At 35.5% G+C, this 24,874-nt stretch overlaps 3 protein-coding genes and 2 long non-coding RNA genes across 5 annotated transcripts; 4 read left to right on the forward strand and 1 right to left on the reverse strand.

The window, feature by feature from the left end:
- Nucleotides 1-6,589: 6,589 nt before the first annotated feature.
- On the forward strand, nt 6,590-9,006 carry LOC115965005 (serine/threonine-protein phosphatase 7 long form homolog). The gene is made up of 6 exons (XM_031084219.1): nt 6,590-6,679; nt 6,791-7,572; nt 7,683-7,770; nt 7,990-8,385; nt 8,478-8,624; nt 8,932-9,006. Exons 1-6 carry the CDS (start codon nt 6,590-6,592, stop codon nt 9,004-9,006), a joined length of 1,578 nt encoding a protein of 525 aa, XP_030940079.1.
- A 1,299-nt stretch (nt 9,007-10,305) lies between these two features.
- Nucleotides 10,306-11,071, forward strand: LOC115966069. The gene is made up of 3 exons (XR_004086302.1): nt 10,306-10,335; nt 10,606-10,728; nt 10,986-11,071. It is a non-coding gene; the product is annotated as an uncharacterized LOC115966069 (long non-coding RNA).
- A 468-nt stretch (nt 11,072-11,539) lies between these two features.
- On the forward strand, nt 11,540-12,702 carry LOC115966067. The gene is made up of 3 exons (XR_004086300.1): nt 11,540-11,593; nt 11,858-11,994; nt 12,585-12,702. It is a non-coding gene; the product is annotated as an uncharacterized LOC115966067 (long non-coding RNA).
- Nucleotides 12,703-13,852: 1,150 nt separating this feature from the next.
- On the forward strand, nt 13,853-15,028 carry LOC115965006. Its single transcript, XM_031084220.1, has 2 exons — nt 13,853-13,953; nt 14,146-15,028. The coding sequence occupies exons 1-2, from the start codon at nt 13,853-13,855 to the stop codon at nt 15,026-15,028; spliced, it is 984 nt and encodes a 327-aa protein (XP_030940080.1).
- A 2,152-nt stretch (nt 15,029-17,180) lies between these two features.
- On the reverse strand, nt 17,181-24,719 carry LOC115965007 (vacuolar protein sorting-associated protein 52 A-like). Its single transcript, XM_031084221.1, has 12 exons — nt 24,682-24,719; nt 24,476-24,533; nt 24,147-24,242; nt 22,091-22,192; nt 21,268-21,351; nt 20,513-20,593; nt 19,393-19,535; nt 18,471-18,560; nt 18,219-18,369; nt 17,578-17,787; nt 17,290-17,501; nt 17,181-17,199 (listed from the first exon to the last, which is right to left on the reverse strand). Exons 1-8 carry the CDS (start codon nt 24,717-24,719, stop codon nt 18,536-18,538), a joined length of 627 nt encoding a protein of 208 aa, XP_030940081.1. The 3' UTR covers nt 17,181-17,199; nt 17,290-17,501; nt 17,578-17,787; nt 18,219-18,369; nt 18,471-18,535.
- Nucleotides 24,720-24,874: the final 155 nt, after the last annotated feature.

Consider the following 24,874-nt stretch of genomic DNA (forward strand, 5'->3'; position numbering starts at 1 on the left):
TTTCTGGTACTCGAGCTTGGTGAGCTCGAGTACCATGTTTTTTTAATCCACCTGGCACCGTGACATGGAAATAAGGAATTAAAAAAATAGCTTGGTACCCGAGCTCAAGAAGCTCGAGTACCAGAAAAGCCCGTTGTCCCCCTGTTACCCACAAACCAAACCATTTGTTAGACTGCTACCCACACTTACACTTTCTCAAACTCCCTCTCAATCTCAATCTGCCTCTCAATCTCAGATATCACTTTCTCAAACTCCCTCTCAATCTCGCCATCACTTTTTCAATCTCCCTCTCAATCTCGCTATCATCTTCCTCACGCTCTCAATCTCCCTATCAGTCTCGCGGTCGCTCTCATTCTGAGTCTCGTTCTTGTTCTTGCTCTCGGTCTCGCTCGCGGTCTCCCTCTCAGTCTCGCGCTCGCTCTCACTGTCACTGTCGGTCTGCATCTTCAGTTTGGATTCACCAGGTATGTCTCCTTATCTCAATATTTGTTTCAGCATTGGGTATTTGTGGGTCTTTGTGGGTATTTGTGGGTATATGTGGGTCTTTGTGGGTATTTGTAGAGGAGATGCTGTAAATGTTATTTTGTAGTTACAAAACCATTCTCTGGAGCCAGATTGGAGCATTGGGTATACTTGATCGTAGATTTTTGGTTTCAAAATTATCTTTCCATTATAGCTTATACAAATTGAACATTTACTCTACACTGACAAGAAGAGGCTTATGATACATGTGTCAGTAAGCCAACTTATATTGAGGGTAAACCTCAACTAGGAAGTGACCTATGTGTGATTTGTGTTAATTTTCACTTGATTTTAGTAGTGTTTAAATTTAAAAATGCATATAGTTTTACAGACTGGGATTGGGTCCAGTGCTCTAGTGCATTGGATCCAAGCTTTGACCCTAGTTTTACTAAGATTCAAAATGAAGTCCAAGATGCTAATGATGTAAGATAACGCTTTTTTTTTTTGGAAGCAGACACGTGAATTGTGATTTGTGAGTTAGGGCCATATTTGTCTCTTAAGTCATAAACATGTACTGGATGAACTCTGGATTAGCAACTCAGTAAGCTCAAACAAGAAGAGTTGTTCAATTCGTATTTGGAAACTCTCTAACCTAGAGAATGGTGTTGAAAAGTAATTCAATTGTTAGTATAAGATTCTATAAAATATAAAATTTTTATTTGACATATATTAGAGCAGTTCGTCCCTATATAACATAAATGTTTTGTTCATGCTGTCTCATAAAAAGCTATGAGTGATACCGAAACAGTGAGAATAATACTTTAGGAGTTTGTTGCAAATTAACAAAATTTGACATGGTTCTGCCCCATTCTAATTTCCTGGTAGGGCTGATTATATGCGATGGAAGGAATGGAAATATTCTTTACTTGTCTCAAATGTTATAGAGAGATGAGGAATGTTTATATTTGATTAAATTGCACTTTGTTTCTTAAAGTACGTGGTCATTTTGTTTTGTCTCTAAAGCTTAAAGTTTAAACATTTAGATTTTGGATCCGAAAAGTATAATACGCTTTGATATGCGTCCCTTTGTCAATACCCGTTGTTGGGGCCGTTGTTAAATTCCTACTAAGCTGAAAACAATGTAGTTTTGATGTACAGTATTAAACCACATCCTGTAAACTATGCTGTTTTGAGCACATAAAAATTATATTATATTTTTTTTTCCTAGTAAATTACTATTTTTTTGGTTTGTATTTTTATTTATTTAAATTTTCTCTCTATACCCATTGAATCCATACCCATCCATCCACAATTATTGCCACCAACCTCCATCAATGCCACCAGTCAAGTGTTGAAGAAACCCATCTTAGCAGCCTTGAATCCCATCAAAACATCTCTATAATCAGCTTTCAAGACTCTTAAGAAAGAGAATGATCATTGCATTATGTATAAGCAAGTTTGTTAGGTTTCTTTTTCTTGAAAACGAGTCCTCTATTTGTACTTGAGGCCCTTGGCAGTTAGGTGAGAGACTGACAATTGTTCATTTCACGTGTTTCTCTTCTTGGGCTTAAATGACAATTGCCATGGAGTTAAATGTTGTTTGTAATGGTTTCTGTTGGGGTTAAAATAATTCTGAAGTGGGATGAAATAGAGGCACAGTAAGAAACGTACAACTGAAAAGGTGTAGGTGATGTGGTGCCCCCAGTAAAAATAATTGAAAACTAGGACTAATGCTAGGCATAGTAATACTCGAATAGTTGAGGGCAGGGTGGAGCAATTCCCTCAACGTAGTTAAGGGCCTTGAGCAATTTTTGAAACACACATCTGCAAAAGCGACACATGGCATTGATGCAGTTAACTTTGGAATAATTGCCTCAAAGAAGTTGTAAGAAGTTTACTGAGAATAGTTGAAAATTTGGAAAGTGTCATTAACAATTAGCAAGGAAACACATGGAAGGCATAAATTGATAAATGATAATAACCGCTAAAATCTTAAGTATTAATAGAGGCATATTCTACAGAAAATAACACCGCGAATACACTAAAAAATTTGTTGAGATCATTTGTACTTAGTTTTGTAGGAGATATTGTAGTTCTTAGGAGTAGTGAAGAATTTATGTTTGTAAGTGCTTTCTGTGAACTTTGTGATCAAGTTTAATTAAGTTAGTTTCTTGTATCTAGTTGCTGTGCTTGCTTTCAATTAGTTTGGTTTTAGAATGATGACTAGTATATGGTTTATGTAGTTTACTTTGAATTGAATTAGTTTGAATTAGTTTGTTTACTTATATTTCACTTCAAGCCAATTTATTTCGAATTAGATTACTTCAAATCCATTGCATTGGAAATAACTTAGATATCGGTACTTAGTTTCTTAGAAATTGTAGTCATTCTAGTCTTTGTCTTTCATTGTTACTTGCATTACAACAAAGGTCCTCTTAAATGAGGTGTTTCCAAACCTCAAACTCTAATCCACAAAGTTAGATCTCATTTCATGCCAAAATTTTGTCCAAATGGCCAATTTAGGCTTCTGACTTTTGACAAAGACAAAAATATTAGGTATATAGTGTACCTATTTATGTACCAGAACGGAATATTCTGGTTAGAATGGAATGAAAGTCAAAATATTACTGATAAATGCAAAACAAATAGATGGAAAAAAAAATAGTGTTTAAAAAAAAAAAAAAAATCTTTTGACAAATGTGAACTAATTGAATGGACATGAAATATATTTTACTGTTTTCTCCACAAGTAATTAGTATTTTTTTTCTAAATGCAAAGATTAAGGAAATAAAAAGGGATCTTCATGATACACATATATACACCATACAGGCAGCATATCGTACTATTTAGTGATTAATAGGAAATTAGGAATTATCTGTGTAATCTTATGCCATGTTTCAAAGTGTGAAACTATAGGAGATAGGAGATATTTAGCAATAGTTTCGAAATATTTATTATAACCTAATATAGGCTTATTAAAGTAACACCTATATATAGAACAAATTCATGTGGCAGTGTTTTAAGATATATAGCCTCTAAACTCTTACACACAAATAGAATTCATTGTCGCACTTCTAATGTTTCACTTTTTTGCATTAAACTTGAAAGTTGAAACAGATCACATATAATGATGTTGCATATAACCATATGAGCTACTATATATATATATATATATATTCCTTATTCCTAGTAAATAATATTTTTTTTTTCTCTGCATTAATAGAACTGGTTTTCAAGAAAATCCAAATTGGCTGTCCATAAATTGATGGTCTAAAAACATGTAACTATCATGAATACTGTTTTATGAAATTAATAAAGAAGTCTCAATAGCAGATAGCGATCAGCATCAATGTAGTTATGAGCTTATCATCATTAGCAAATTGGTGTCTCAAAGTGGAAAAACCATATGGCTTCAATTTTTATTTGTAACTCTTTAGAAAGCCATATCACAAAATGAGGTTGTACTATTTTAAAAAATATCAATTTGTAATATTTTTTTTTTAAACCATCATCTTTCTTTTGGCTGTGTGCTCCTGTGCTTTGTGCAGTCGGCATTGTAGGTGACCTTACTATCATTCTTTTTTTTTTTTTTTTGATAATCGACCTTACTATCATTCACTCATGTTAAAGGCTAACCATTCGTTTTCCTTTTCACTAGCCTTTTTACCCACCTATCAATTCCAACTGCGGTACCATTCATTCTATTCATCAATTCTATACCATACAGCAATTATGCTAGACACTTAAGACCTCAAAATTTATTCTTCTTAGCAAATGGAAAATATATTTTTCAATACGTATTGTTACAGTTAAAAGCATCAACATTTTTTCCTTCAATCTTACTTAATTTTGAAACTAATTCAAAGTTTTCCTTTTTTTTTTTTCTAGATTAGTCTAAAATTGTGGGCGATCAAACCTCGGACACAAAATTCATATAGGAGATAGAATATCATCAACCCATTAGCCTATTAACCTAACTCAAATCTTTTTTGTATAACTTTATTTGTCTAAAACCTTTTTCAACCAAATAACTATTCACTTATTATTCTGTAAGTGAGTTCCAAAATTATGTACCTCAAATTATTCTCTAGGCCTTTATCCTCTAGGTTATTGAACTAACTCAAACTCTTTTGGTATAACTTCATCAAAAAACTTTTGAAGTATATAACTTTTCACTTACTATTCCTCAAGTGAGTTTCATAACTATGTATCTCATGCATTCCCCTACTTTGTCCTCCCTTTTCCTGATTACTAGGCATAGGGCATTGCTTTCCTTTTTCTTTTCTTTTTTCTTTTTTCCTCTCACATTAGGTACATTCATAACTCTTCTTAATTTATCCACCATCCTCTGCTTAAAGGAAAAGAAAATGTCATTTAGTACAAGGATTACTGGCATAAATTGGTGTATTGCTTTGGTCATCCCCTAACATCAAATTAAAAGTTCTGCTTGAGGTGATATTACCAAATTTTGTCACTTCAACATATCATCTTTTAACATATGATTTTATTTTTTATTTTAATCTCTCTCTTTTTGTGACTCTACCTTTTAGGATTACCTTAAGGTATAGTTTTGTTCTTAAATTAGAAATAGATACTCAAACAATTAACATAGTATTAAAGTCATACATGCATGTACTTAGTTTGTTTTTGTCTTTGTTTTTGTTCCCCTTCTGTTGAGATCTTAGTCCACCATTTGATGTCATAGACTCACAGCCAGACAATATATACAACTAGAGCTCAAATTTCAAGTTGGAAGAATCTCATAGGTTTTTCTTTCTTTTTCAAACTAACATATGGAAATCTGTTATTCTCTTCTTTATACAACGGTGAACTTCTAATAATCCTTAAAACTTTAGAGTTAATACTCTCAAGTCTCATTCTTTTCAAGTCTAAAGCAGCAAGTTAACCATGTGAAGAGGAAAGCTTGTAACTTGTTGGTTGAATTTGCACTTATAAAAATAAGAAGCAACATTTGTGATCGTTTTGCTCTTGTATGATACTCCATGATTTGTACTTTGTAGTTTCCCTCCCCATGTATTGATCTTTCCAACATTGTTCAATACGCATATCATGGAAGATGTTATTCTTTCTGCTAAATATAGTTAAGGAAGACAAGGCTCACACCTCAGTCCATACTTGTGGTGCTATTATTTCATAATTGCTGGAATTTTATTGTTTCTTCATTTTATGTTTGATTTTGTTTTCTTTCATTCTTTCTGCTGCTTCTTTCTGTTCAAGAATGGCAGTGGCTTTTGTCTCCAATAATTTTTTCAGCATACTAGGTTAATGCAAATGTGAATATGCAAGTTTATTTGAATATTTTAGATTTATTAAAAAGAGAATTTATGCAATTTGTATTGTGAAGAATGTTATTGCACCACACAATCGCATACTCAATTTTTTTTTGTAATTCATTTTATTCAAGTCAATAAGCCATTAAAACTCTATATTTGAGAAGAAAATTGAACTACCCATGATGTGCTTACATTTTTGGCATTTTTTGGGTGTGATTGGTATGTAAATAACCCAAATGGCGAAAAGTGACAACATCAAAATTTATTTCAAGATTTTGTACTAATTAAATCAATTAAAATTTATTAATGACTGCAATCTCTTATTCTTTAAGGAAACTGCTATGGTTTTGAGAATACTGATTGCCAATGTGAACGGGAACTTGGTATTGTGGTCCAAATGTATATCTTTCCAATGTTACTCGGAAAATTATAATTGTATCCCGGACCCATGAGCTGCACAAATCTTTTCACGCACTCACGCACATGCACACATTGCACGATAAAAAGTTCTGTCTCATGTTAAAAAATAGTGAATTTAATTATTATTTTAACACGTTTTTATGTTATTTATAATTTATTTTAGTAGTGTAGAGATAAGTTTCAATTGTAGAAACACATGCTTTGATACTATGTTAATTTATCAAAAGAAATGTTAATTTGTTAAATGAATCAATTGTCGAAACACATGCTTTGATAACTAACTTTTCTAAAATAATTTATTAAATCAGTGAAAGACTGTATTAGAAGAATAATGTTGCAATTTTCAGACAAATTTGTTTATAATTAAAAATAAATAAATAAGACTGTCTTGATGTTGTTTCCAAATGCCAGATATGGACCCACATGGAGCTATACAGACTTTGTGCACGAGGCAGGATAAGCATCGTTCAAGTTTGCTTTTGGATGCTCATTTGGAAGGCGAGGTATGCACTTGTTCAATATATGTAGTCGAAAGATGGGCGGAATTTAACTTTGAAGCGTACTTATTATGTGGTATTGTAATTATTATTAATACTACGCTGCTCTATTTGCAGGAAGTGCCAGGTGTATTGACTTGTCGTCACCGAGACAAAGGTCTGCTTGAAGGAGGGGTAGATGGGTTAGATCCACGAATTCTCGCTTATATCACTGATGCGGGGTTAGATGGGCTGCTTCGGGTCCCACATATGGACATTGACCACGCATTGATCACAGCGTTGGTGGAGAGATGGCGGCCGGAGACGCACTCATTTCACTTGCCCCACGGTGAGATGACCATCACACTACAAGATATGGAGGTTATAATGGGGGTACCTGTAGATGGCTTGCCGTTGGTGGAATCTATACCCTCGACGGGCAGTTGGCGTGACGTCTGCAGAAGATTGCTAGGGCGTATACCGCCAAATAGAGAACTTAGAAACAACAGAAAGAACACTGGAGTGCTGGAAGGGGCGAGCATAAAAGCCAAATGGCTTGAGGATCAATTTCGCGACCCTCTCCCGGTTGATGCCCCTGAGGCGCTTGTGCAGAAGTATGCTCGTTTTTACATATTGGAGTTGTTAGGTGGTACGCTATTTATGGATAAGTTTGGAGAACGGATCTCAGTTAGGTATTTGCAATATTTCGATCCAATCAGCAACGGAAAGAAGTATAGTTGGGGTAGTGCAGCACTAAGTTGGCTCTATAGACACCTCTGTAAGGCATCAGAGAAGACAGCTAAGCAGATTGGGGGTGCACTACTATTGGTGCAGTTGTGGGCGTGGGCGAGGTTTCCCCACATATGTCCTGTGATGAGGCATCCACACCAGGCATTGCCTCCAGGTCCACTTGCTGTCAGGTATGTAGCATCTTAGCATATGTACTGATTTTCCTTTTCCTCATTAACTTTGTTCGCATGGGAATTATGTAAGTAACTAATATGAAGGTTATGTCTGTGTTGTTTGCTAGATGGAAAGGGGCTAAGATAACAACTGAACATTCGATGCACGTCCTACGTGCCTATCGTGTGTCGCTTACTTTACTGCGGCCAAATCAGGTATCGTGTCTTACAAGTGGGAACCGCTTTAGCATGTAGTTTTTGTACTTACAATTCACTTTGGAGTGAATAAACATTCTTAATTATATATCTTTCTTACTTATCAAAAAAAAAAAAAACATTCTTAATTTCAGAGTTACATGTATTGTTCATATTCGTTACATATTTTTTCTAATTATATTGTTAATATGGTTGTTTGCATCTGTTGAATCATTGCAGATTGTTTGGGAGCCGTACAGAAATTATTTGCGTTCTCTACCCGCATATTGTACGGCAGGCCAACGTATATGGAGGTCTATTGTGCCGCTGATACATTTTTGGGTGGTTGAAGGCCATCATCCCGAACGTGTTCTTCGACAGTTTGGGATGAAGCAAGGCATACCAGAAAATGTTGATACTTCAATTGAACTGCACAAGATCACCCTCCAGGGCAAGCACGAAAAAGATTGGGCCCAAATACATGCCCCGCATATTGCTAAATGGGCTGCGCACGCCAGAATTGCCGATGCACCGGCCTTTCACGGGGAGATGAACTACAATGACGAGTATTTGGTTTGGTTTCGTCCCCGCACTATTCGCCATATTACAAAAGAGACTTCGTACTGGGACACTTTGGTAAATTTACAAAGACTGTTTCGTTATAAATGTACTTTGGTTCGCATAGTTTAGTTAAACCTACTAACATTACTCTTGTATATTTCTGACAGGTTGAATCACAGTTGCACATTATAACGAAGTGCGAACCAGGGTCTGAGATCTACACCGACTGTATTAATGCCTTGCAAGCTGTTGAAGAGATCGGTCGGTTATCCTTGGACCATGCACGTAACGTGGGCAACACAAGTGAACCAGCTGTACGACGTGGTCGGCAAGCAAGTGGACGTCAAGGGCGTGGAGGATGTCAATCTAGCCAGCGTCATACATCTAGTCAGCCTCCCACATCTGGTCAGCGTCACACACCCGTGCCCACATCTAGTCGACATCCCACATCTGCTCAGCGTCCTACATCTGGTTCGCGTCACACACCCGTGCCCACATCTAGTCGGCGTCACACACCCGTTCCCACATCTACTCGGCGCCACACACCCGTGCATGACCACACCATGGAGGAAGCAAGTCAGACAACAGATGAGATGTGGGACGACACTGCTTATGACGTAGGCTCCATGGCACACGATGATGCGGGTCCATCCCATACGTTTGCCCATAGAGACACATTTGGGTCCCCATCCATGAGGAGCGATGGTACTTGCCCACCCACACCCCCTAGTACATCTCTGTTGCCCACCACCCGTACGTCTCCCCCACTGACTGCCGGCCCTGCCCCCGCAGTTTTAGATGATAGAGATGAGATGAGGTTCATGCCCACTCCTGGGCGACCTACCCCTGTTGCTGTCCCCCCTGAGTTTGTGCATACCAAGTTTATCCAGACACAGATACCCACCCCCCCAGCAGAGCCTTCGCACATCGAGGATCGGCCACGAAGGCTGCAACGCACACGGACACATCCTCCTGACTATGGGACTGGACATGGTACTATAGTTTGATTCGATACCGATTACATATACATCGCTTTATAGTTAAATCATTTGCATATTAATATTTGCTTGTGTTGTGTTCTTTTCAGGCAAGGTGAGACCAGTGAAGGAACCGGTGAGGAGAAGAAAACGAGAATGAGTCAAGGGCAGAATTTGTGCTACTTTGGGTTTGTAATGGTATAGGATCTTTTTGTCATGTATAGGATCTTCTTGTATATATTTTATATGATGAGCCACTATTATGCAATCCACATGGATTACAAGATATAGACTGGAATGTTATAGGCATTCTTATATAGATGATTTCAAGGTAGTGGTTGATAAGCATTGTGCATGCTTTAGTAAGCATTGTGGCAACAATCAGTTGTTATGGGATGTTTCTATTAATGGGTATTTGCTAATTGTAGAGATGAATGTGGGATGTTTAGAAATGCAATACAAGGAAACTTTTTGTTGAAGTTGGGCGTAGCGAATGTAGATGCAATTATAACTGTGAATTTTATTATTAATTGTGTGTTCAGCCTCTAGAAAGGGTCTACGAAGTGGAATTATTAACATTGTTTAGATTTAGGTCCAATGTAGAGTGGATTTGGCGACCCAAACCTTTCAAATCTCACCTGCCAAGGGCTGGAATTTTTACTATGTATTTGTATATTTATCAAATTTTTCACCTTTGAAAATTATGAGGAACCCTTTATTGTAAAGGTCAGCTACTGCCATATCAAATTAGACGGGGGGGAATTTTCAGGTTCAGTTGAGCAGTTACAAGTTTTGGAAGGATTTTTTGTTCAGTACTTACATAGTACTAATTTTTTTTTTTTGGTAAAAGGTACCAAAAGGCTGGGACAAGTTGGTTGTATCTATTATCTCTATTGAAACTGGGAAAACAATTGCGAAGTCAAGCAAAGCACTTGTACATAATGGAAGTTGTCAGTGGACGGATTCTATTTCAGAAACTATATGTTTTTTTCAGGATGACTCTTCAAAGGAGCTACATGATTGTTTCTTCAAGCTTGTTGTCTCCATGGTATTGTTGTTTCTACCACATACTCTTTCTTTTGGTCATTAACCTTTTTTCATCTTCCTTTTTTCTTTCCTGCTAAATGAGATATGATTCATGACATTCTCTCTTTGCCAATTTTCCAGCCTCTAAATAAATTTTGATTGTGCTTCTTGTACTTCTTTTTTATTTCAGTTTATCTATTAGAATGTGTGTGTTATAGACTTGTAGTCATTAGCTCCATCTGTTTAAACATTCTGGTTATCTAAATAATTTTGGATGACTTTCTTACTGTAGGGTTCAGCTAGATCTGGCATCCTTGGAGAGGCTACAGTCAATATGACAGGCTATATGAGTTCACCTGCTCCTGTTCCAGTTTCACTAAGATTGAAAAAGTGCAATCATGGGACAATTTTACAAGTGAGTTGTACAATTGTATGCTATTTGTTTCTTGGTGTTTGTTTAGACTTTGCCACGTTACACATCATTAGAAAAAAAATTAGGACCTTCTTCTTATACCTATCTGATTCTTTTTCCCCCTTTTGGGAGAGATATTTTATGTCTTTATTATGAAAGCAACATCCTGTTCTAATTTTAAACCTTCTTCAAAGTTTTTAGATTTGGTCCACTTTGTCATAACTTCATATGAAGCTAACGAAGGCCATTATATAACATAGGTATATTATCATTCCTATCATAGCGGAGAAGCACATAAAGAGTATTGTGTGATCATAGAATACTTATGAAGTTGAAGGAAAATTTTTATTAGACTGCTATTAGACTCAGTATGCGTTGTGGTATTGAAAGTTAGACTGGGAAGAAGTAACATATTCATGCTAAAATTAGAATATTAAAATGAATAGGTGGAAATACACAGAAAGATAGGATTCGAAATGAGGAAACTATTTTAAAGATCAGTGTGTAACAAAGGTTCAAGCCCTTGAAGAAGAATTAAAGCTGATGAAGGACGGGAAGCAGAACCAGAGGGAGTCCAGCACTATGAAGGTTCCTAGTTTGTCTAAAACCCATGCTAAAGTTACTCCTATCCATGAAGATATGAAGCCCTCAAAGGTCAGTTTCATTTGTTCTGCAATTGCATGGTAATATTCAGTGTCAACACTAACTAAATAGCCTTTTTACTTGTACATTGGTTTAGAAGAATGAAGTGGTGAAAAACACAAGTCAGCAACGTGATAATAAAAATAAGCAATCATTGAAGACTGCTCAAGTACAAGAACTTGCAAAAGATCATCAGAAGCTTTGTAGCAACCAATATCAAAGAGAGGTAGGGTATCCGAATATTTGGTTTATTCAAATATTGCCCCATAGCTATTGTACATTAGACTCAACTTATTTAGATAGGGCTAAACGGATGGTGGAAAATCTGCTGATTGTCACCAAAAGAACATTTTCTCATCTCTTTGATCATGCATATATCTCTTGTTATATCTGCATGAGAATATTGAATTGCAAAGGAATCCTTTAGTATGGATGATCTCATCTTAAACTTTTTTTCACAACATATTACGCTGTTGTTTAATTCTTAAAGGATGGTAGTGGCAATGAGATTCTTGATGAAAGTCCTCTTGCTGTTGGAGTCGATCCTGCTTCAAAGATTCAGTTGCTTGAGCATGAACTTGCCAAGGCTATGGAAGCAAATTTAAAATATAAAGCTGAGCTTGACAGGTATCTATAAAATTAGGATCTTATACCTTCAAAACACATAAATGTGCATATTTTATTGCTTGGTATGGTATCATCTGTATATGCTTCTCGTGCTTTGTGAAGGAAATCTTCATTTAAAAACAAGCAAAGATGGAAACAGAAAGGGCTTTCCATTTTTAGTTCCTTGGATGCAATTAGATTCTTCTCATTAATTCTAATTAATTTTGCAGAATGAGAATATGAGAAGACGAGATTCCCAAAACTGATAGTATCTTTTTGGTCTATATATGGATTACAAAACTACAAAAAAATGATTCTTACTGACTTCAGCCTACCACACTTACACAAATAATGTACATTGATCAAAGCTTTTAATGTTGATTCCTTGACTTTTTCTGAAATAGTGATCAAAAACAAACTTCTTAACCACAATCATCATATTCTAGGAGTCTGATTTTTACTCTTATTACTCAACAATAAATAGCAAATAAAAGAACTGTAATTTATTTTCTTACAGGAAACTAGCATATGCCGTAAGCATGCAAAACTCTACTTAATTTTTTTAGTTCTACTTTTCATTCTCAACAGAATTTTCTGCATCTTTGCTGCAGGTTGTCTAAAAGCCGAAACAACCATGCACACTCCTAAAAAATCAATAGCAGAAGATGACATAGTGGCAAAAGAAAGTAATGGACGCACAAAATCATCACTAGAGGCAGAGTTAGTAGACATTCGCCAGCGATACCTCCACATGAGCCTCAGATACGCTGAGGAAATCGCTCAGCGTGAGGAACTTGTGATGAAGCTCAGGGCTAGCAAAAATGTAAAAAGATGGTTTTAATGAACTCATGACCATAAACAAGCAATTTCTTGTACTTTTTCAGTCTCCCCAATTCAGGTAGCTTGTTCCACGAATTTTTGAAGTATCTAAGATTTCTCAATCTTTTACGTATATTCCAGAGTGTGAGTTATTGTAAAGAAGAATAATACACCCCTAGCCCAAGTTTGTAAATGAAGGAACAATTGAGGCTGACAGGATTATAGAGACGTAAAAGAAATAAAACAAAATGGTTTTCTTTTTTCCTTTTCTTTCTTAATTTCTTTCTTTCTTCTTCTTTTATTTTTTATTTTTATACAAACAAGAGGAGGAAAAAGAAGGAAAGAAACCCCAAAGTATAATGTTTTATAATGTGGGAAAATGGAGTAGGTCTACTTTCCTGAACTACTTTTCAACAAGATTTTTAAAAGTAATACAGCAAAATCCAATAGCATTTCAATTGTCACTAAATAAATTCGAATATCATTTGAATATTCTTGTAAGTATACTGTAATTGTTCGTACGGAAGCCATTGGTGGTGCAAAGAGCTTACAAACTAGAGTTGAATTTTACAATGGCCTTCTTCTTAGAATTTTTTTTTTTCTTCAAAATTTTGTCGTGTTAAATTGTTAGGGTTGATTTCTTTTTTACTGAATTGAATTCTCAATTTCTTATTCAAGTAATGATTAGTTTCTGTGTAGTTACAATGACAATTTACAATTTTTATGCACCTGAGCATATAATTTTCATATGAGCATATCATCTTTCCTTAAGTGTGAATCATGAAAGTAATTACAAAGAAAACTGACAATTCCTTATCATACGGCTTCATATATTCCTTATGCGGAGTTGCCGCGTTTTTTGGCAGGACTGAAGGACGCAAGTCCGGGTACAGAGTATAAGTTAATAGTGGACGATAATTATGAACAGGGAACCTGTACATTCAAGTCCGTATTTTGGGCATTTCGTCCATGTATTGTTGGGTTCAAGAAGTGTAGGCCTGTGATTTGCATTGATGCAACCCACCTCTATGGAAAATATAAAGGGAAATTGATGATTGCAATGGCGACAGATGCTAATAATAAAATTTATCCAGTAGCCTTCGCCGTTGTCGAGAGCGAGAGCACAGAGACTTGGGGTTGGTTCTTGGCTTGTATAAGAACGTATGTTACTGACCGGAGACACCTGTGTGTCATATCTGACAGACACCTTGGGATACAAGCTATTTTTAGAGACAATAATCGAGACTTTTCCCTGCGGCCTCTCATGACAGAACATCGTTACTGCCTTCGTCATCTATGTAGTAACGTCAACACTAGATGGAACAATGAAACTTTAAAGAATCTAGTATGAAGGGCAGCAAGTGCTACCCAGGAGCGAAAGTTCAATACCACCTTCGAGTTAATTGAGAATGTCAACCGGGATGCGCACCAATATCTAAAGGATGTGCCCAAAGAGAAATGGGCTCTAAGTTTTGACAAGGGTTATCGTTATGGGGCAATGACGACAAACGTCTCTGAGTGCTTCAATGGTTTTCTAAAGGGTGCTCGTAGCTTGCCCATTACGGCAATGGTGAAATACACATGGTTCAAATTGAATTCTTACTTCGATGATCGTCGCAATAAGAGCATAGCACAGTCAAATTCGGGACAAAAATGGACTAAATATGCCTTGCATATCTTCATGAGAAATAAGGCGAAGGTGGAGCGTCATAGGGTGACAAGATTGAGCGCGCAACAACAATCATATCAAGTAGATACACCGCATAATCCAGAGAGTGCTGGACATGGGGATCACACACATGGAGTTAATTTGTTGCAAAGAAGTTGCACATGTCAAAAATGGAAGTTGTACAAGATACCATGTTCACATGTCATTGCAGTTTGTATTAGGTATCGACATGATGCAGAGCAATACATTGACCCATGCTATAGCGTGGATGCACTGTTTCGGAGCTATGCTCCCATTTTCCCTGCGTTGAAAGATAGATTATCATGGCCGGATCCTGAAGAAACTCGAAGGGTCCTCCCTAACCCCCGATTGATTCGAGAGAAAGGCCGCCCTGTCTCAACACAAATCAGGAATGAGATGGACGAGAGTGGGAGACGGCCGAGAACCACACCGTGGAAGGAGGGGGGGAGGAAGGTGCAATGCGGGTTGTGTGACCAAAAGGGGCATAACCGAAGAACATGCCCTAAGCGGAATGAGGTACCGACAAGTGGTGGTGTCGCAGACTAGGTACGCTAATTTTAAACCGTGGCATTCTTCTAAATGCAACTTGAAACAAAATGCATGCTATATGCCATTCAATTATGTATTTTTATAACTTAAGAAAGATTGGAAAAAATTTGAAGGACCAACTATGACATATATCGTTAAAATATCATCGTTGCTTGTGTACATGTGGTTCATTCCAATTAGTCTCTTGAGGATGCATACCCAATTCCAAAGTTTTGGGACTAAGACTTTCTCTTCTTATGCTTGGTGTTGATGACTGCATTATTTATAGTGTTGATTTTGTATGTGTTGGATCATTATGTGTAAAATGCTAATGCCCATTTCTTACAAGTGTTTTTCAATCGTATCATCCATTGGATTGAAACAAAAAATAGGATATGATGTGAATGAAGTGATAAGTATTCAAATTCAGCATGCTGAAGTCCCTATTTTTGCAAAATATTTCAACAATTGATGGTATTCTAATTAACTCATTTTCCCATTTATCAAGTGCTGTCATTTATCTACCACATTGTTAAAAAAAGTTCAAAAAAGTAGGACTTGTTTTGATTTTGTGTAATTATTAGAATGAACTTCCAGATACTAATACTATAGTCTATTTGTTTGATATTACATCATGAGCATGACTACTAGGTTGCTGATTTATCTGTTTCTGTTGTTTTCCAAAGGATGCTTCTTCACATCGTCTGGAGGCTTGAGGAGTTATGAACACCCCCTTAATGAGGTGAAGCCTGTGCCAAGGTGGAAATTTCTGGTCAGGTGTGTGGTGTAACTTTCACTGTGGATGAAGAGTCGAAGAGGGAAAATGTCGGCATGCCAAGAGTTGGAAGTGCTGCCAACTGCTCATCTAACTACTAATATTGTTATAGTTTCCTTTTATGGCATGGCTATCATTATTAGTGGGCCTTGCCTTTGATCTCCTTTTTGTTATCATACTACTCTCATCTTGAAAGGCTTGAAATGCTTTTATGGGTGCTTAGATTTATATCCTTTTTAGTACTACCAAAGACATGATTTTATGTTGCTGTACATGTTGCGTAATGTCAAACTAAGCCAGGATCTCAAGTTTGATACAAGAAATAATATGATTGCCCTTCAAGACTAATCAATGGTAGATTTCTATTTGATATTTTTCTCCATTTTTATCGCTTCTTGAATCAGGCTTTGATGATGATAATAATTTCGGTCACATTCTTGATGATAATCAGGGCAGCTAAAGCTTTTCAATGCTTTCCTATTGGTCTGATTCATGATTTACAACTTTAAAGTAAATCATCACATGACGGATAAATACTGAGATACTGAAAGACGCAAAAAGAAAAACTGAAAGAAGATACAAAACCATTCTAATTAATTCTTGCCAATTCAAAAAAAAAAGAGAATTACCCATGTACTGAGCTTGGTGGACTCGGGTACTAATCTGACAGTCATTTTTTTTCTGTTGTGAAATTTGGACTGGGTAATTCCGGAGTAGGCAGATTGGTACCCGAGCTTGGTGAACTCGGGTACTAATCTGCCTAGTTTTTTTTTCAGTTGTCCCAAGTAAGTTCTGGAAATAGGCAGGTTGGTACCCGAGCTTGGTGAACTCGGGTACCTTGTGAAGTACCCGAGTCTAGCAAGCTCGGGTACCAACCTGCAAATGAACAAAATACGACTGGGTACAATGTTGACAATTTTGAAAATTGGCAGGTTGGTACCCGAGCTTGGTGGACTCGGGTACTTCACAAGGTACCTGAGTTCACCAAGCTCGGGTACCAACCTGCCAATTTTCAAAATAGGACTGGGTACCCAATGTTGACGATTTTGCAAATTGGCAGGTTGGTACCCAATCCTATTTTTTTCAGAACTACTTTGGGCTGCACGTGCTAGCCAATACCAACATAGTGATATACTTCTACTAGCTTTCACCCATAATATAAATCCCACATCTACAATAAAGTCCAATTGAGACACATATATATAGTCATGAAATAATGAAAAAATATTGTTACATGTCATAAAAATTGATCTTTCTCTTCTTCACTAATACTTCTAAATCGTCTTCTTTTTAGTCACAAAATTAAAACAACATATAAATTACATTCCCATAAAGATATTTGGACCCACCAGCCATCTAGGAGACTCTGGAACGAAGAATAATCCCATTAGTTGTACAAGACATGGAGTAGTACCTGAAAATGAAACCAATTTTATTGTTTTAACAGATTTCCCTTCAGATGACCATAATTTAGTGACTAGTGAAGGACCAAGAAACAAGTTACCTATTAATGCTAGGGTACGCCAGGTAATGATATTTCCGATGAAATACATTAGTGAAACACCACAAGCTAGGAGCAACTGCGCTCTTGACAAAGCATTGGTATGTTAACAATGAGTTGGAGATTGGTTTAAAGCCACAATGATTTCATTATACCTCGTTAGCTGATGCAAATGGTCCCCTAAGATTTTTAGGTGTTACTTCTGCAATGTGTACCTGTTTGGTATAAGAACTTGAGCATTATTTTGTGTCTTTTAAATAGATACATCAAATGTTAACACAGATAAATTACCACATAGGAAAAAATTCCAATGCTAATTCCCAATGAAAGTCTCCCAAGATCGAGCCACCAAATGTTCTATAACAAATAGTGAACTCCATTAGTGATTGAAACCCAGCAGAGAAAATGTAGAATGAGTGATTCCCTTGACCTGATTCATGTTGATTTCGAATAATATCTTGGCCCTTCCACAACTTCCATGAAAATAACAAATGGAAGTAACTTGAAAAAAAAAAAAGATAAAAAAAAGTAAGATATTAGGTATAATCAGAAGGTTTTCTTTTCAAAACTAGTTGGGAGTTGGAACTCATTCTAAGAATAGTTCCTTCCATAACATCCTGATGCTTCGTGTGACTTCATTGAGAAAATGCAAGACAAGGTGAATTGGGATTAAAAGTCAAGAATATTTAATTATCATCCTAGAAAATCAATATTAATCTTCTATATGTCCAGCGTTTACTAAGTGTAGAATTGTTACCATAACGAAAGGGAGTTACTAGCCTTCAAGGCAAAGCTATCAATAATATATTAAGTTATTTAATACTCCCTAATTTTTTTCTCAATTTGTTGATTGAAGGTTTTTTATTATAAATCCTGAGGCTCCTAAAAGATTCTAGGGTTATTACAAGTTATAGAAGTTGGTTAGAACTCACAACCCTTTCCACCACTTCCGGTTTGCCTTATTACTTGAACATATTGACAATCAAATGCAGCGTAACTGGAATGAAGGACAAGAGAGAGCACCTTCCCAAATGCAATGGCGAGCCACCCTACCAAGCTGAAGATTTCAGAGAACCACATTGCCTGCATTACAATAGTAAAAAGAAACACACACAAACAAAGTTTATAGATTTACAAGTTTACAGTGAGCCTTAAGATACAAAAAGGTGACAAAAGAAACTTACACCTTTCCGACCAAAAAGGTCTGCAATCCTTCCACTTACTAATCCACCAATCACTCCTCCAATAGTCAATGATGAACCAAAAACTGAATACTGCACAAGGCAGAAGAAATGTAAGATAAATGAGAGAGTTGATTGGCAACAAAATGAATTCCATTGAAACAAAGAAATGTGTCATTTCATTACAGTAAAGTTCAGCACAAAGAAAAAGTTTGGCCATACATACAATTCATCAAATGGTCACTGTAATTCTAAAAGGTTCTCAGTACAAAATGGTCACTGTTCAAATTTTGATTAATAAGACATTCTGGCCTCAATACTATACAATGTACATGTTGAATCCTTATCAAATGAATGAAATTTGGATTGGCTACCTTCTGTTGAAGCTAACTAAGACGAGAATTGTTGAAAAAAACCTTTTATCCCTACCCTTGCCTTAAGGAAATCTTTGACCTTAGCAATTACCTCAAAACTCTAACTTCAGTTGAAGAAGCAAACTAAAAACATCTGATTATCAGTAAATATAGATTAAAATGTTGACCAAAACTAATATTCAGTCAACAAAATTATGTTCAAGTATCAAACCTAAGTACTAATAACCAACTCTATTCAAGTTACAGATGTCAAATTGTAGTCCTTTCTAACATATATGATTGAAATGGTCACAAGAGTGTTAACTCATCAAGTCACAAGCTTGGGATTCTTCCTGTGCACAATAAGGACTGCTATTACTAATTGATAATTAAACAGTCCATACAAACAATATTGTATCCAAATATGTACATGGGCAGATTAGTGTATATGATATGCATGACATTGTACAGGGGCTCTCACATTAATATTTTGGTAGGTTTAAAACATACAATAACACAAGAAATTGAATAATCATCATCAACCAAAGCATCCAGTAATTCTAGTCAATAACCTTTGCAGATTGTTCTGCCTAACTTTTTCAAGCTCAGGTTGAACGTCTTTCAGAGCTTTTGAAGCTTTGACCATAGGATCCACTTCTACAAACTTAAGCTTCTTACTCAGAATCTCAAGAGTTCTCATGTATTCATCATTGATCTGGACAAATTCCACTGCAAGTATGTTAACAGCAATAAAAGAAACGGAACACAAAAATCTCCCAAATCACTATGTTAACCAGGAAGCAACATGGACTGTACACCATGCACATTCAAGGACGTATGTTGTAGCTCAATTGTGTTATAGATATGTCCTGCATATTAACAAATCAACTTTAACCTATAATGTGAATATCAGAAGAGCCTAAATCATGTATATAAGCATAAAACATCTAGAAAGTGCTACTCTAAGTTGCAATTTAATAAAAAAAAGATGGGCAGCAAATGAAGCAGATGACCAGATCTTTCCACAATCAATCCACAATAACCCCATCATGCAATGATTTTTTTTTTTCCGATAAGTAACCCATCATGCAATGATTGAATCACTAATACAATAAGGGAGGGGCGAGAGAGAACATGAGAACAGTTAATCATTTCAAGTAAACACATTTTTCCACACATTAAGTTCTCCCTCAAACCAACCTAGCAAGCCTTACAAGGACATAACAATGATATAAATCAAGCATAAAAGAGCATATGTAAATCCCATTCTGCCATCCAAGGCTTGATGTGATTGGTATCAAGGCAAAAGGGTAAAGCTTGTAGCAAAATATTAAAAAAGGAGCCTTCTTAATTAAGGCAACTGTAAACCAAAATAAATGAAGCACAAATAGACCTCTCTCAGATTAATGTATCAATGCTTTTCTCATAATTCAAATCCCAAACATTAAAGAATAACCGAAGTCCTGATAATCTCATTGGATGGGTAAATCACTGAAACTCTTCTTCTTCTTTTTAAGTAACGGACATGTAAACGAAGGGTAAACAAAAACAATTTTTTGGATGAGGACATCAATGAGCAAGTTTGTAAGCCAAGACCATCTGTGAGCAAGTTTGAAAGCTACGAGAAACATGTAATAATAGCAATTATGACAGTAACAGTAAAAACGCAGGCTCTACAAAAATTAGAAATACCTCTCCGTCAACGACTATGTCAACCATCCTTGGAGGGACTATAATGTCTTCGACAAACTTTGCCAATTTTGATTCTGCCGAATGTTTATAGAACATAGAACAATCATAAGAAAAACGGAAAGGTTTATAGAACAATAATTTAGAGATGTCACTTTGGCATTACTCAAATGGCCCACTTCCAGGAAAATTGTTCAGATAGAAAAACTTCGAAAAAGTTTTTCCCCTCATTTTCACACTTTTTTCGGTTGTGTTCTTTTAACTCCAAAAAGAAGTAAAATGTTATCACAGCACAAAAACATTTTGCATATCAATAATAATTCAAAAATGGTACCCTTTCTTTTTTGATAAGTAATAAGATTATATAAATCAGAAAAAAGAGTCACCCAAGTATACAGGAGATATACTGGTGTAGACAATCAATTACAAAAACTGCATAAATCTAAAAGAGAAAGAAACTTGTCATTGAAAAAGACAAGGAATGCAATCCAACTAGGTCATATCACAAATCACCAATTGAAGAATCATTACTCAGCTAGCTTTATCCCCTGCTGAGAAATTGTTGCCACAAAATATCATTGAAAAAGCACATATAACCCCCAAGAGGAACTTCAAACAAATACAATTTTTCTTATGTTTTTGTTTTACTAACTAGTGGTCATTAACATCTAATAGATATACAAGCATGTTTCTATGGTTCTCAAAATTTAAACTCCAAACAAACAATGAAGCGGAGCTACTCATACAAACAATGATACCTTACGATTCTTAAGCTTCAGGCCCATATCCATAGACTTCTCTTGGAGGACTTTTATGTCTAAACTTATGGAACCAATTTCAACCTGGGACAAAAAGAGGTAAGGAGAAAACCTTCATTGAAATTCAAACCCTGGGGTTTTACTAAAAGAAGAGGATAAAAAACAAAACAACACAACAACAAATAATTCTGCAAGAATCAATGTAAAAAGAAAGTTAAACAAATAGAGCCTTTATACCATTAAATGCATCTAAAGTTTGTGATTCATATTCTCCTTATTTACATATAACAGTTGAATTAAAAACACTATCAATTTTGACAAATGGATGTATAGGAGAGGGAAAAAATGACTGCACTAGTTATGACATCCTTAAAGCAGCAGTGATATAAAGCTAATTCCTACAATCTTTTTCAGCTTATAAATAGCGTACTTGCAAAAAGTAACCAGCATTGGGAAAAAGGGAAATTTTACTACCATAGACTAATGGAAAACATGTATAACTTATGGTATTTATGTGAGGTAGTGATTTATATCCAGGAACCGCTACTAAAATCAAGAATGCATATAATCTTGTCCCTGAGCAAAAACAATGTATATAATTTTGTCAACATATACAAGAATTTTTTTTAAAAAAAATTATGATCATTGCAAAGTGACAAAGATATATGCAACTACATTTTCAGCCAATATGTTTTATTAGAGGGTGATCAATTGTGTATATCCATCAAAATATATTTTATCAGTATAAAACAAATGAGAAACAGTCTCAATGAAGCTGCAAGCAAGTAAATAATTGCTTATTGCAAAGTAAGGGACAACATACTTGAAATCCACTGAGGAGAGTTTCCATCTGTGACAAGATTCTATCACATTCACGAATTTGATCATGAAGCAACACTAAATTATCACTTTCTTTTATGTAATCCTGCAACGTTGAAGAAGAAGTTTTAATGCAATAAAAAACATTTAATCTTTATAAAATATATAATAAAAGAGTACTCAAAAAGGATTCTAAAGGTATCTCTGCGACACAAATCTTTACCAATGAATGAAAAAAAAAATCAAAAATCAAAATAAACCAAACACACATTTTCTATTTAAATTCTTACCAAATAAATCTTGTTTCTATAATCTAATATAGTGCCACAGAAGAGCAATACAACAAAAAGGATGAGCAATCTAACAAGTCAAAAAAGTCTTATTCTTAGTTGATGTGCATACACATGCTCTCAAGCACATCTTCCCCATACACATAAATTGAGACAACCTGCAACATCTGATGCTTCTCCAACTATTCACTTAGGAGATATGATCATGCACATGCCATGGCCAAAGCGACACTTAAGGTAACTAAAGTTGGAAACTAACAATTTTAGGGCAAGTTTGGGCCAGTTGTAAAACCCATAATGGCACACAAGCTAATAGTAACAAATTGAACTATTTTAAATTGGTCAAACTCAAAACCTAAGGAGAACAAATTAAAATGTCCAACACAATTAGAACAACCATTTTAAAGAATTGTAAATACCTAATTAATAATAATGACCAAAAAATAACCATAAACCAGAGCTCATCACGAAAGGGCGTTTAGTTCGCTATGATGTACCATTGATATGATGCATATTACGATAATGTGACATTAAAATTTTTGGTTTATTTTATTTTTTCTAACATTACTATAATTTAAAATTACAAAATATATCATATCATCTTAATCTCATCCCTTCCTAAACAATGTAATGTTGTATTCTTGTATTGAGATTACATTAATGTAATATTACAATAACGTAATATTATGCCGTAATTGAACATCACGGCGAACCAAAGGCCCCCAAAGTGTATGTCACTAAAGCTGTCCTCCTTCATGGCCCATTAGCTCCAAGTGCTACACCTAATTATTATAACCTTAAATGCAGGCTACCTAGACAAGCAAGCCTAACTAGATGAGGTAGGGCTTACTTTGCCAACTCTAAGAGAATGAGAATGTGTCTGGAGTACAAGGATAAAAATGATAACAGAGCCATGCAGTTAATTGACAAAGGGTGGGACAGAAAAAGATATATTTGGTCCAAAATCTAACCAGTCAAAGAAAGTTGGCACAAGGAAACAATGATAGTAGCATGAAACTTGGGCAATATGAAAGTACTAGAATATAGGGCAGATACGGTAATATAAACTTCCAGATCTGATACCAAAGCTTCTCAAAACTTCACACAAATAAATCACAATCCAATAACTGCATGGTCTATTTGTTAATCACCACTAGTTTTAACTTGGATAACTACACTAACAAAACATTCAGCAAAAAGTGTCTCATGAGACACTAAAACCAACTTTCCATAATTCATTATGAAAAAACAGTGATGGTGAGTCGACACCCAAATCACCAACTAAATGATCTCATGACAATAAGCTTTCCGAAAGGAAGCAATGCTCCACAAAGTTTTTGCACAATATGGCTAATGGGCTCTAGCTAACACGTCACCTCCTCCTCAATAAGAAAGGGCGGAGGGTAAGGTTTTGGGTTCCAAAACTCACTAATTGCATGTAAACTTACGAATCAAAGAAGAAGAAAAAGTTTTGCACAATATAATATGATGTAGAAGTGGAGAACCAAGCATTACAAAGAAGACTTCCTGACATAGAAGAGAAGCCTCTTTACACTATTTTTTTTTTATATGGATAATTATAGGATTTCAGGCAACAAAGCATCAAACACTTTTATGTTGTGAACTTCATAGAACTATGAGCTACGTGAGACAATTTTCCGGTTAAAATAAAGCAAAGCCTAGTAAGAAAGTTTACAAAAATAAATCATGTCTCTATGAATTATAAAACTATTGATTGGCAAAAAAGGATTTCGTTAAGTAAGCACAAACCTGAATCGAGTCCAATTCAACTTTCCGTAAATTGTTCTCAACCCCCTTTCTATACTCCCTTAATTTTGTACCTTCAAATAGTACGTTTGCAACTACCTACATTATTAAAGAGACGGGGGTCATAAATATATAAACCTCTAAAAATAAACATGAAAGCATTCTTCCGGTAAGCAACTGAAAACAATTTACATAATAAAACACGATTAAAATGTACAAGGAAAAAGCAAAAGAAATAAAATAAATAAAGAATTGCAGCTTAAAGGACCGTTGATAAAAAATATATATCTAAAGGAATGAATTTTCAAAGGAAATGATATGGAATTACTTACATCGTCATTTTTGCATTCTTCCAGTTCTTGCTCTAGTCCATCCAAAGATATATCATCACTGTCAAACATGAAAACCAAATGTATTTTCAAGATGCCATATTCAAACTGGAGGCTGATGAACCGGGTAATGTCATCATATAACAGGAATGAGAATATAATGTATTTGTAAATGAATCAAGACGCAGAAACATAAGGATGAATCCTACCTGCTGGCATCCTCCTCCACAGACAAGTCCCCAAACATGGACTTGCATTACATATCCCTCATTTTAAAGAAACAAAAATGTAAAGCAACCTTGTGTGCTTATTCCACTTCGTTAAGGCTGAAGTGGTTTTTCAATTTCTTTGGTAAAAGTAATGGCTACCCTACCTCACTATAGTGTATTCCAAACTACGGAA

The sequence above is a fragment of the Quercus lobata genome, chromosome 10 (genome assembly GCF_001633185.2).
Source record: "Quercus lobata isolate SW786 chromosome 10, ValleyOak3.0 Primary Assembly, whole genome shotgun sequence".
NCBI lineage: Eukaryota > Viridiplantae > Streptophyta > Magnoliopsida > Fagales > Fagaceae > Quercus > Quercus lobata.

Coding starts and splice junctions, on each gene's coding strand:
- LOC115965006 (XM_031084220.1), top strand. CDS start 13,853: ATGGCGACAGATGCTAATAATAAAATTTATCCAGTAGCCTTCGCCGTT. Junction 13,954..14,145: donor TTCTTGGCTTGTATAAGAAC/GTATGTTACTGA, acceptor TCTAGTATGAAG/GGCAGCAAGTGCTACCCAGG.
- LOC115965007 (XM_031084221.1), bottom strand. CDS start 24,719: ATGTTTGGGGACTTGTCTGTGGAGGAGGATGCCAGCAG. Junction 21,352..22,090: donor CTCTCCTCAGTGGATTTCAA/GTATGTTGTCCC, acceptor TTTTTGTCCCAG/GTTGAAATTGGTTCCATAAG. Junction 18,561..19,392: donor AGGCAGAACAATCTGCAAAG/GTTATTGACTAG, acceptor TGCCTTGTGCAG/TATTCAGTTTTTGGTTCATC.
- LOC115965005 (XM_031084219.1), top strand. CDS start 6,590: ATGGACCCACATGGAGCTATACAGACTTTGTGCACGAGGCAGGATAAG. Junction 6,680..6,790: donor ATGCTCATTTGGAAGGCGAG/GTATGCACTTGT, acceptor CTCTATTTGCAG/GAAGTGCCAGGTGTATTGAC. Junction 8,386..8,477: donor CTTCGTACTGGGACACTTTG/GTAAATTTACAA, acceptor TATTTCTGACAG/GTTGAATCACAGTTGCACAT.